Source organism: Mauremys mutica, chromosome 11, assembly GCF_020497125.1.
Source record: "Mauremys mutica isolate MM-2020 ecotype Southern chromosome 11, ASM2049712v1, whole genome shotgun sequence".
NCBI classification, from domain to species: domain Eukaryota; kingdom Metazoa; phylum Chordata; order Testudines; family Geoemydidae; genus Mauremys; species Mauremys mutica.
In genome coordinates, this window is record NC_059082.1 from 38,572,477 (window position 1) to 38,585,103 (window position 12,627).

Here is a 12,627-nt window from a genome sequence, read left to right on the forward strand (position 1 = left end):
CCAGTGTCCAAACCCCAGCTGATTATTTGGTCCTAGTTATGTTCATGTTAAGAAAATTCTTGACAGTAGTAGCCCAGTAAAGCAGCCTGGTTGTATAACAAGTATTGAGGAAGGGGGCTTTGCCATCAGACATACCATACGGAATGAGTGAGTGCATATTGCAGCCACTGGGTTTGATAATTCTCTTGCTGCATGGCTTCCTCTTGGTTCCGCAATCCCTACCCCTCATGCAATCTTCAGCCTGAGAAGGGTTCATTGCAATTGTTGCCTGTTTATTTACAAAATGCTTTTGTGATTTATATCGTGCGTCTGTCCTGGGGATTCCTGGATTTCACTCACCCCGTCTCTCACCTTGCAGGTCTGACAGCTCCTTCAGCTTCTTTGTGTTCTTCTTAGTCTTTTTCTGCCAAATTGCAATCTACATCATCCAGGCAGTCGGCATTCCTGGCTGGGGGGACAGGTAAGCATGACTTACTGCATGTGCAATGCAGCCCTGAACTGGCACCTTCTCAACAGGACTGCAATTGTTTGAAGAGTTTCTGTTTTGTGCTTTTTGTTCTTAAAGCTGTCTGTCCTCTTCCATTTCTGTTCTGGTACACGGCTTCTGCAGAGTTCAGCTGGGTGCCTTTCTCCGCCACACTCCCTATTCTAGTCATGTCAAAGGCATGTATCTCCTCTGCTGATATAGCCTGACAGTTACCAACCACTCCTTACTGTGCTGTCTCCCGTTCTCTTTATTTCTAAATGTCTTTCTGTGCCTATTTGGTGCCACATCTTCAATGAAGATCTTGTCTGGCTACTCTCTAAAAAGCCACGTAGCCTGCTCTGGTGGAGGTCATGTTCTACAGATCAGTATGTGCTAATAATCTAAAGACTGGGTACCAGAATCCATCTGTTTGCAGTTTTGATCCCCTGTAAAATGAGAGAAGGGCTAATGTAGTGCCCATCTTTAAAAAAAGGGAAGAAGGAGGATTGAGGGAACTACAGGCCAGTCCTGGGGCCGGTTTTGTTCAGTATCTTCATTAATGATCTGGAGGATTGTGTGGACTGCACCCTCAGCAAATTTTCAGACAACACTAAGCTGGGAGGAGTGGTAGATACACTGGAGGGTAGGGACAGGATACAGAGGAACCTAGAGAAATTAGAAGATTGGGTCAAAAGAAATCTGATGAGGTTCAACAAGGACAAGTGCAGAGTCCTGCACTTCGGATGGAAGAATCCCATGCACTGCTACAGACTAGGGACCTAATGGCTAGGCAGCAGTTCTGCAGAAAAAGACCTAGGGGTTACAATGGATGATAAGCTGGATATGAGTTGACAGTGTGCCCTTGTTGCCAAGAAGGCTAACGGCATTTTGAGCTGTATAAGTAGGGGCATTGCCAGCAGATGGAGGCACATGATCGTTCCCCTCTGTTCAATATTGGTGAGGCCACATCTGGAGTACTGTGTCCACTTTTGGGCCCCACGCTACAAGAAGGATGTGGAAAAATTGGAAAGAGTCCAGTGGAGAGCAACAAAAATAATTAGAGGGACTGGAGCATATGATTTATGAGGAGAGGCTGAGGGAACTGGGATTGTTTAGTCTGCAGAAGAGAAGAATGAGGGAGGATTTGATAGCTGCTTTCAACTACCTGAAAGGGGGTTCCAAAGAGGATGGATCTAGACTGTTCTCAGTGGTAGCAGAGGACAGAACAAGGAGTAATGATCTCAAGTTGCAGTGGGGAAGGTTTAGGTTGGATATTAGGAAAAACTTTTTCACTAGGAGGGTGGTGAAGCACTGGAATGGGTTACCTAGGGAGGTGGTGGAATCTCCTTCCTTAGAGGTTTTTAAGGTCAGGCTTGACAAAGCCCTGGCTGGGATGATTTAGTTGGGTTTGGTCCTGCTTTGAGCAGGGGGTTGGACTAGATGACCTCCTGAGGTCCCTTCCAACCCTGAGATTCTATGATTCTTAGTGTGTTGTCTGCAAATTCAACTGAGACAGAAGTGGGTTTTTTTATTCCAGCTTTTTCCCCCCCCCCCCCCCTCTCTCTCTCTCTCTCTCTCTCTCACTCTCTTCTTCACATTATGCATGTGAAAAAGTCAGAGCTGGGAGTTTAGTTGTGGGGGCACCTTCAGGTAATAACTGCAGTGAAACCACAGTCTATTTTTGCCCACAGCCTGGAGAATGGCTCCTAGGGAAAGTCATCCCTCCCTCTCCTGATTCTTTGACCCTGTCACTGCCTTTTGAGTCACAGTCAGAGCTCCATTTTTAGTCTGACTTGGGCGAGCACTCTGGTTCCCAAGAACACACTGATCTGTAGAGAAGGCCGCTCCCAAGCAGACAGTATTTTCATCAGTGGCTAAATAGTGTGATTTGTGTTTAATGCTAGTTAAACACAGTGGAAAATACACCGCTAATGAAACACGTCAGATATTTCCTTCTCGCCAATCGCTGCTCAGTCTCCTTTGGCAAAAGACAATCCAGTTTATATAGCAGTTGAAATTAAATGCTGAGAGGAGGACCTTTGTCCAAATAGATAACTCTGGATTCTAGCTAGGTGTCTTGGTAGTCCTAGCCCTTTGCACTTTATCAGGGATATGGCCATAAGGAACTCTAGGGGTTAATCTCAGGAACTGGCATCTACTAAGGAGCTTTTTATCCAGCTCTTGCGCTGTGCTTCTTCATCCTATTTTCTTTGTTTCTTCCACTCCTCACAAATATTTCCCCAGCCTTGCAAGACTCTCATGAAAATACTAGCCCAGGCTAGAAATCTACTCCTTTCCCAAGTCCATGGTGCTTTTGCCCATTCCTCTCCAGCTAGCAACCATTTGTGTGTGTTCTACATTGCGTTTACTTTTATGGTATGTCTACACAGCAGTGGAAACCCAGGCTCAAGCCTAACCCCCTTTGCGTCCACACACCAATTGTGCTAATTTAGGGCTTGGGCCTAGGGTCTCGGGACCCTGCAGGGCTGGTGGGTCTGAGCCCATGTTAACCTGGGACCTAGGGTCTGAGCCCTATTGCTTTCCTGTGTGCACGCAGCCCCATCTTGACTTGGGTCCCAGAAGTCCTCCAGACATATCCCAGAGTTCCTGGTGGCAGAGGAGTGGCAGTGCAGGCAGCCAGTGCAGCGATCAGAAGCCCCATTACTGCCTGGCTGAGTGTGCTCCTTGATTCTGCTATGGCTCCTCACTGGTGCACAGAGATTGCCAGGAGCAGGGAGCAAAGCTGACAAGTGGGTGGCAGCTCCTAGCTGCCAGGATGTTGGGAGTCATCCCCCGCAGCCATGCTGAGCCAGGAGCTCTGCCGCTCCCCTCTGTGCAGGCAGCTGCTTGGTCCCACTGCGCTCTCTGTCCCTTGCTCCCAGGCCGCTCCGCCCTCCCTGGGGCTGTGTGCAGGGGCTGCATGCACTGAATGCAGTGAGTGGGAGCCAGCCCCCAAACTTCCCCCCCAGGGATTTCTTGTCCTTGCCTCCTGGGCACGGCGGGGACAGGGATAAGGGATCCCCAGGGCTGCTGGAGCACATTGCACTCCAAGCCCTAGAGATGCACTTCACTGCTCTAGAGCCAGCAGCCGCCAGGCGGGGCGGGGGAGGCAAGTTTTTCCTCTGAAATCTACATTTTATTTCAAACTTCAAAACAAATAAAAAACCAACCAATCAACGACACCTTCATTGAACAGCCCATTTTAAAAGTTAAGAATTGCAAAGTTTCAGTTTAATAGTTTGACAGCCCTGGAGCCTGATGTCCTAATTATCCTCAGAACAGGGGCACCTGGGGATTTTCCCACCTCTGTGACTCAGCCTAGAGCCCACTTCTCAGATTCAATGGTAGTTCAGTATAAACCCTTCTCACACTGCAGTCATTCTACTGAGAGGAGCTAATTATGAGCTGATGTACTTGTGCTCCTTATGGGCAACTGAGTCCCATCAATAGCAACACCACAATTAGGAAACAGGGTGGGCAGTAGAGTTTTCCCACAATGCACCACCTTCCTAGGGCTAGAATGTCGACATAGGGGGTGGGGGCTAGGCACCCTGAGATAGGGTTACTGTGACTCGGGTCCGTGCACTGCAGTGTGGATGCCAGAGCCCTAGGTTTGAGCACGGGTCTGAAAATCCTTAACCTAGGGTGAAAATGCAGTGTAGACACTGAAGCCCAGGGGTCCCTGACACGGGTCAGCTGACTCGAGTCCTACTAACCCGAGGCTTACATTGCTGTATAGACATACCCATACTGCACTGTGAGGAGGGAACTGTACAAAGGAATGGGAAGGCACCTCAGTGATCCTTTTCAAAGCTAGCCTAGCATCTAGAATGGGTAACTTTCTGCATGAGACTAAATTCTGTAAGGAACTTTTCCTGTGGTCTGATATTCCTGTAGCAGCTCCAGTTGGCTGCATGTCCTCTGTGGTCCCTCAGTCCTCTTGTCATCAAATAACCTGAGTAACCTAGGGCTCTCCCAGAGTCTTGTCTATTCTCTTGTCCCTGTGTATACCTGGTACTCTTCATGTGATGAGCCCTCTTTCTTACAGTGGTTGGATTGCAGCTCTGGAGGAGACAGGAAAAAACTGGGCTGTGTCCATAATCATGATGGTGGTGGCCGCATTCTTCACGCTGTGTGCTGTCCTCTCACTCTTCCTCCTAAAGCGGGTAAGTTACTGAAAGACAAGAGCAGCTCCAACTTAAATCCTGCATCCTAGGGCAGTTCACCACCAGTAGCAAAGGATTTCCAGGTATTGAATCATAGTCTCTTCTAGAATTTTGTGGTTAGTAACCAGCTTAGTGTCGAAGGAAGGATGAAAGTAGCAAGTTTGTCAAAAGCTTTTGGAAAGCATGTTTTCCTGTTCCTCCTCCTGGATTTGTACAAAGTCCCTTACAAGAAGCTGTGATGGAAACATAAGTAATCATGTGGATGGGAAACTAGATAAGAGACTGAAAACAGACTAGGTGGTCTGTTTTCTATACGGCAAAAGGTTACCAGGGAGGGGAGGCCCCCACAAGACCAGCATTTAATATCTAGAAAAGCAGGGGAAAGCAGTGAGATGGCAAGATTTGCAGATGCTATTTAGGTTAATTGCGACTAGAACAGATTGTCAGGAAGTTCAAAGGGACCCAGATACAGTAGGAGACTGGGCAGCATGAGGGCAGATAAAATTCAGCATTGACAAATACAGGGACGTGAAACTGCCAGGAATCGCATGAATTGGTCTTAGACATTGTTGGGTTCTAGATTAATTGTAACCACTTTGGAAAGCTTGGTCTTCATTGGGGATGGGTCACTGAAGGCCTGAACTCAGTCAAAAAAGCAAATGATGCCCTGATGCATAAAGCATAGGACAGAAAAGAACATCGGCAGGATCCTGCCACTCTGTGAATGAGGTAGATGGTCCGGCCTGGCCTGCAGGTACTGTGCTTGGCTCTGTACAGCCAAGTGGGAGGGGAGTGGAAAAGAGGACACCAAGCGTCAGGGAAAGGATTGGGGACTGGTTAGTCTAAAGCGGGGATGTGTGGTAGAGGTAGACAAAACACTGAATGGGCTGGAGAACAGAAATCTCCTCTCTCTCTGATCCCATTTTTATCCAGTGCATAATTGACCTGTTCACTGTCCCAAGAGCTCAGTGAGGCCAAGAACCAAGTAGAATTTCAGAAAAGATCAAACGCTTACATGGGTCGTGAAAACAGCCACAGTTACACTAAAATATATAAGGGCTGTGAATCTTCCCGCTTCGGGGAATGCGCCACTTGTTAGCTTCTTCTTAGCCCGTCAGTTATGGGCACGTTATTCCATAATTATCCATCAAGAAGCTTCTTGGACCTTCCCCCGAAGCATCTGGTCCTGGCCAGTTTTGGAGACGGGACACTGGGCTGACCTGGGAAAATAATTCTTACATTCTTCTGCCAAATACTTCAAAACCATCCCCACCACATGGTGCCCATTTAAACTATACCATGGTCTGCCCCCTGCAGCCACGAGCCAGTTCCCTCCTCCTACAGCCTGCTGTCTGCGAAACACATATACCTCCTGTTGTCCCAACTGTGCTCCAAACATGCCCCACCTGCCTTCCTCCTGCAGTTTCTGGATGAATGTTTGCCAGATATCAAAGGCAACTGGGGAATCTTGGAGGTGGGGGGTGGAAGGGGCGAGTGAATTCCATAGTCGCCTCCTCCTTGAGTCCTAAATGACTCCTGGGATGATGTCCGCCTCTGTGACACCAAGTACCATCATACCCAGGTCTCTTGTGTGACAGTGTTCAGGGGTCAGGCTTACACGCCATCCTTCAGTTGCATGGTGGTCCCTGGTTATTCATCCTCTGCTGAGTTGAGGGCTCTAACTTGTAACGTGTGAGGAGCTTCTCCTCCTCAATCTTCCACAGCTCGTGCTGGATTGATTTAGCTGCCAGCCCCTGTTTTTGCTGGTGGCATCCCTTCGTGCCTGCGAGGCTAGCTAGCTATGGAACTAGCGGGAGAGGGATTTGCTAGCTTCCTGTGTGCTGTCCTGAGGTTCTGTCAGCGGCCGGAGGTCCTGGAGAATCCCGTAGAGAGGTGGTGTTGGGGTGAAAGGGAGAGTCTTTTGGCTGACAGATTCTCTCTCTCTCTCTCTCTCCTTTCTCAGGTGCACTCTCTGTATCGCCGGACAGGAGCCAGTTTCCAAAGAGCCCAGGAAGAGTTCTCCCAAGGCATCCTCACCAACAGGAACTTCCAGAACGCAGCGGCAGGGGCCGCTTCTTCAGCTGCACAGGGTGCTTTCCGGGGAAACTAGCCCTTCCCATGGGTGCCACCACCGTGCCCCCTTCCCCTTCCTTTTTCATCACAACCTGATCTTAAGATGCACTTTCCATGGTCACCGTGCTAACTCCATGACACCGGCTGCGGAGATGAGAAGAGGTCTCTGTAGCTTCAGCTTGTCTGCCTTTCTGGCGACTAGTTCTTCTTTCCTTGCTTTGGGGTGGGGGGCTAGGGAAATATTCTCTTAAATCAAATATAGCTCTCCTTATCCAGGACAGGTTCAATGTTTTTTACTACTTCTGCTTGCCCGTGCTCCTGTGATAGAGAGAGGAATCTCATCACTTTTTAGCAACTCTTCCATTGGGCTTTGCTCTGAAGGATTTATTTTGTAACTTACATGAGGTGGGTGTTAATAATAAGGGCGGAAGCTGCCCTTTGTTTGAAACATCTGTGCTAATTAGTTCTTGACCTCTTGCTGCCTGGCTCCCGTGGGGTCTGGTTAACATTTGGCATAAAGGGTGCTGTTGGGAAACTGCTCTTTGCCATCCCATCATGGTGCAAATCTCCCGCCCACTTCTGTTATTTCTCACCTTGGGGTGAGGGTCCTACCCAAGATTGTATTATGGAATCTTATTCCTGTAGGAGATGCATGGAGGGTTAATTAATGGAGTGCAGCCTTCACCATAGCCTTAAATCTTGTGGGAACGGGGGAGGGGATAATCTCTGTACCTCACCAGCCACGGTAGCAGCATTTGAGAGACCAGCGGCTTCATGGGGGACTCCGCAGGGTTGGGTGTGTGTCCCATGGGGTTTAGGACGTGGGGGGGGGGGTGTAATTGAGCCAGCAAACCAGTTTTGAGAGGAAGCGCTCTAGACTTTATACAGCATGCTCAGTCCCTGGTGAGTGGGGTGCCGGGTTCAGAACACTACATATACCTGCAGCTGGCCCTTCCTCTTCCCTGCCTGCTTGCTCTCCACATTTGAGAGGATCGTCCCACGGAGCTTTGGGATTCCAGGGGGAATTCATAGGTTTCTCAAGAGAGAGGAGTCTTGGTTGCAGCATGTTCCCTTTTGAAAGCTGTGTCTGCGCAAAACCCTCTCGGTGGCACGTGCGTCCAACAACACCCCCTTATCTGGATTGCATGCCTCTGCTCAGGAGATAACCACCCCCCTACTCTGCCTCCCTTAAGATCACACATCTGTTTTGCTGGGGATCGTGTGTTGCTGGATTTTGAGTCCATTTGTCTGGTTTTTGGTGACAGAGTTTCCTGTGTTTGAACTTGAGCAACTGAGGTGCACTCCTGAGAGCCCTTGAGACGGGGGGGGGGGGGCGCGGAGAATCTGCACTTTCTTTAGATTTGTGACTTTTGCAGTGAAAAAAGTACCCACTCTTCACCAGCTGCTTTCTCTCCCCCCCATCTTGTTGGGTGTTGAATCTTTAGTATCCTGGTCTCACAAGCCCCTTTTCTAACTGGAAAAAGTGTGGGGAGGGTCACTTCACCACCAGCAGGTTGAAAAGGGATTAGGGGAGAGAAAGCAGGAGCGCTCCTGTGCACTGAAGAAATCCAGGATCTCTGGGAAAGGGAGTAAACGCCCTGAAAATAATGGTGTGATCATGTGCAAATTGCTTATAACGGATCGCGGCATCGGTGTGGCTATGAAATGCGGAAACTCCTCCCCAGACTCAGCCTTGATGCTGCTCTCTTCAGAGGCTACAGAAACTCTTCAGGGCTTGCTGAGTGCGTCTGGCAGCTCCTAGTCTGAAGTGTGTTCGAAGTCATTATTCAGTCAGTCTAGAAAGGAGAAAAACGCCAGCCTCCAGCACCCTGAGATGTTTGCTCCCTTCTGTCGCTGTCATTGGCGCCCGTGGCACCCGGTCTGTTGAGAATTTTGCCTTTTCTGCAGAGGGATTGAGTGGAGTTGGGGCAGACGGGGGGAGTCTACTGTGGAATTGGGACCCTTGGGGGTTTGCTTACATCCATATTTGATCTGGTTAACCAATCAAAACATAGTTAATTAATCTCTATTAGATCAGGGCCAAGTCCGTTTGGTTTGTGGGCTCTGAGGAAGATGAAGGGCAGGGGAAAAACGGAGGCGCAAAGTGCTTGATACCTTCATGTGAACAAAGGAGGGGTTAGTTTCCACGGTGTGTGTGATATGGAAATAGAGACTGGGTCGTCGTTAACCACCCCCCTTCCAGCGTAACGGCAGACCAGGTCTGTTTGAGCTGATCCAGTGCACCTGGTGAGGTTTCCTCTAGCCTCTCACTCTTTTGAATGTACATGATGATGGAAAAATTAGACTTTAAAATCCCCCCTTTCTGATGTATTTCCCTCTCTAATCTTTTCGTGTAAAAATGTATATGTCAAGTCACACTTTTGTGCTTAAATAAAAAACAAAATAAACCTAACCCCCCAACCTTTCTGGGAATCTCTGCTGGTTTGGAATGGCTCCTGTATGAGGAGAGATTAATAAGACGGAACTTTTTAACTTGGAAAAGAGACAACTAAGAGGGATATGATTGAGGTCTATAAAATCATGACTGGTGTGAAGAAGGTAAATAAGGAAGTGTTATTTACTCATAACACAAGAACTAGGGGTCATCAAATGAACTTAATAGGCAGCAGGTTTAAAACAAACAAAGGGAAGTATTTCTTCACACAGCGCACAGTCAACCTGTGGAACTCTTTGCCAGAGGATGTTGTGAAGGCCAAGATTAATGGTTCAAAAAAGAACTAAGTAAGTTCATGGAGGATAGATCCATCAATGGCTATTAGCCAGGATGGACAGGGATGGTGTCCCTAGCCTCTGTTTGCCAGAAGCTGGGAATGGGGGATGCGATGAATCACTTTATGATAACCTGTTCTGCTCATTCCCTCTGGGGCCCCTGCCATTGGCCACTGTCGGCAGACAGGATACGGGGCTAGATGGACCTTTGGTCTGAGCCAATATGTCTGTTCTTATGTTTCAACTAGTAGTGATTACACACGTCCATTCCATACGTTAGCCACAGAAGTCCAAGGCTAGCTCAGAGGAGAGCCATATGAAGATTCATCTGAAGCATGTTGTTGTCAGTGCTGTACACTTTGGGTGCACACCTCTCTGGTGCACTGGTCAGGTGGTGAGAATTGAAGTGGAAATGTTACTGAGCTGGCTTCCAGAGAGCACAGTGGTGTCAGGGATCCATTGTGAATGAAGCCCTCCTCCCACTCTGTCCACATGTGCAGAACACTACAGCCTGATACTGCCTCTGCTTCAGGGTTTACCACGTTTATGGAAGCCAAGTCCACTGTCAGGACAATAAAACCAAGGGCTTGTCTACACTTGGAAAATTATCAGAATAACTACTCCAGAATGAATGTTCTGTGTGTACAGCCCCTAGCACAAGGGGTTTCTAGTCTGTGAGTAGGGCTGCTGGGTGCTGTGTGAATACAAATTATCTGGAGTAGTTATTTGTAGCATAAACCCTCTAGTTTTGGTATTCATAGATTACAACCAGAAAGGGACCATTGTCATCTAGCCTGACCTGTGTTACACAAGCCCCAGGATTTCCCTGAGTTAATTCCTGTCTTAACAAGTCTCAGGAAAAACTCGTGTCAGTGCTCACATGGGGACTTATACCAAAATAATTCCAGGTTAGCTATTTCAGTAAACTGTCATGTGTAGACAAGCCCAGATTGTGCCCCCTTCACTTCAGCTTCACCGCATGGCATCTCCTGAGCCTCTCTGATCTGACGCCCCACGCTTCAAGCAATTCTGGCCTAATTAATGATGGCCAAAATGTGGCTCCGATAGTGACTTGGGTTTGCGGCGTAACATTTCTGCCACATTAACCACCTCAGATGCACAAGGCCTCTCAATGTAGGAGCAAAAGGTATAATTGGGTAGGATGGTGGCTGGAGTGATGTTTTCCATCCGACAAAACATGTTGAGGCAATTTTTCTCATCCCAATACGGAATGAAAAGCCAACATTTCTGAAATGTGTCATGAAGTGAAAATGCAAAATTGTCATTTTGGGTCAATTCAATTTTTTTTGTTCTTTTTAATTAATTTTTTTTTGACTCAATCAACTTTTTGTTCTGAAACACCAACATGGGACATTTTGACAATTTTGAAACTTTTGTTTTTTTCTGAACAAAATATTGTCAATTGATACAAATTTGTGAAAAAATTCAGTTTAATCAAAATGGCATGGACAAAAACGGTTCCGATGCAAACTAATCTAGGGGCTCTGCTCCTGAAGAAATGTGCTGCTGAACTGAGTAGGTGTAGTGCTGTTTCTGCCATAATGGCCAAAGCTCTCCAGAGCAGGGCTTCGCCAACTGTGGTATGTGAGCTCCATGTTCCCAGGGCCTGCTCCAGGCACCAGCGCAGCAATCATTTGCTTGGGACGGCTAACGGAGAGGCACAGCACGTCCAGCTCTTCGGCGGCAATTTGGGGGCGGGTCCCTCAGTCCCTGTCGGAGGGAAGGACCTGCCGCTGGATTGCCACGGAAGAATGAAGTGGTGGCAGTAGAGCTGCCGCCGATCGTGGGGGGCGGGGTTGTTTTTTGTTCTGTTTGCTGCTTGCGGTGGCAAAAACGCCCTGCATGTTCCATCCATTCACTTTGCAATGATACTTTATGGTATGTCAAGCAATAAAGTTTGGGAGCTGCTGCTTTTCACCGTCCTATGCTCCAGGGCCTTGCATCCTGGGCGTTCCTTGAAACCTGCCCAAAGTAAATGCAAAGTGCTGCCAAATCGATATGATGGCATGTGACATCCAGTTTGCATGGGTGGACATGGCTGTACAAGACACACAGAGATGAAGAATCAGGGCCCGGTCTAAGAGAGCGAGAGCTCCTCTTCCATCTAACCACGGCGTTGTGAGTGATGATCTGGTGTTGCCCCTATGGATAATGTGACCTTGACCTCCCAAACTTCTACCCACCATCTTCCTCTTAGCTGAGGAATTGGTAAAAGGGAAGAGATGGGAGGTTAAATCTATGCTAGTTAGCCTGACCCTCAATTTAAAAGGAGAGGATGGAACTGGATCCTCCTCCTACTGACCCCACATAGAGGATTCAACTACTTAAGCTAAAAGAGGTTGCCACAGAGCATTGATGGGAGCGTAATCTGCTCATCTTTAAATACATCTTCTGCTTACTTCTAAAAACTGCTTTAACAGTCACCTAGCAACATGGCAGATGAACTTCGTGTTCTTGGTATTATTAGTCTGTGTCTAACAAGCCTATGAAAAGTTAACTTTGCTAGGAGATGCGAAGAAAACTTAAATTAGCCTCTCCATCGTCAGAGCTGAGGGGGAGGGGGACAACCCTCTCATGCTGCAGTCCTCATGCCTTCAAGAGGGAGTAAGGGAGAGGGAGGGGAGAGGTTAGGCAGTTTGGGGTATTGTTTCTTACAGGGGCACAGGTGCCTTGTCCTGGGATCCCTCTCCCAAAGAGTGGATCTCTGTTGCTGCTCAGTTGTGAGTAGTGGATGCTCCACGACCCTTAGGGCCAGTCTCTGTGGTAGCTCTATGGCAGTGGTTCTTACCCTTTACTGCAGCCTGCACCCCTTTGATTCTCAAATGTTCTTGCACCCCTTAAACCTAGATATATATTTTTGTTTGTATACTACAGTAATTGTTAAAAAAATGTATAATGTTAATAAATACATAGGTTTGATGGAACAAAGCAGTTGTACTTGCGTGCCCGTGCTTAATTTGTGTTTTTGATGATTTACCTTCTAAACAAATCTGGCATGTCTCGCACCCCCAGGGGGTGTGTGCACCCTAGGTTAAGAACCACTGCTCGATGGTGTGCGTGTGAGACTGGAAGGTGCTACCCACCCAACAGGACTGAGTGGAGAAGACGGCACCTTTTTGAAGGAAAGGCAGAGAGCACAGATGCACAGGTGGGGTGCTGAGAGAAAAGAGC

General features: G+C 48.0%; 1 protein-coding gene across 2 annotated transcripts in view; it reads left to right on the forward strand.

Moving 5' to 3' along the window:
• SCAMP2 (secretory carrier membrane protein 2) overlaps nucleotides 1-9,118 on the forward strand; it is a 28,821-nt gene extending 19,703 nt beyond the window's left edge. For both annotated transcript variants that reach the window (XM_044980176.1, XM_044980177.1), the window contains 3 exons: nucleotides 359-460; nucleotides 4,515-4,632; nucleotides 6,596-9,118. In XM_044980176.1, the coding sequence (XP_044836111.1) occupies nucleotides 359-460; nucleotides 4,515-4,632; nucleotides 6,596-6,742 (367 nt within the window). In that variant the 3' untranslated portion in view covers nucleotides 6,743-9,118. The remainder of the gene's footprint in view (nucleotides 1-358; nucleotides 461-4,514; nucleotides 4,633-6,595) is intronic.
• Nucleotides 9,119-12,627: the final 3,509 nt, after the last annotated feature.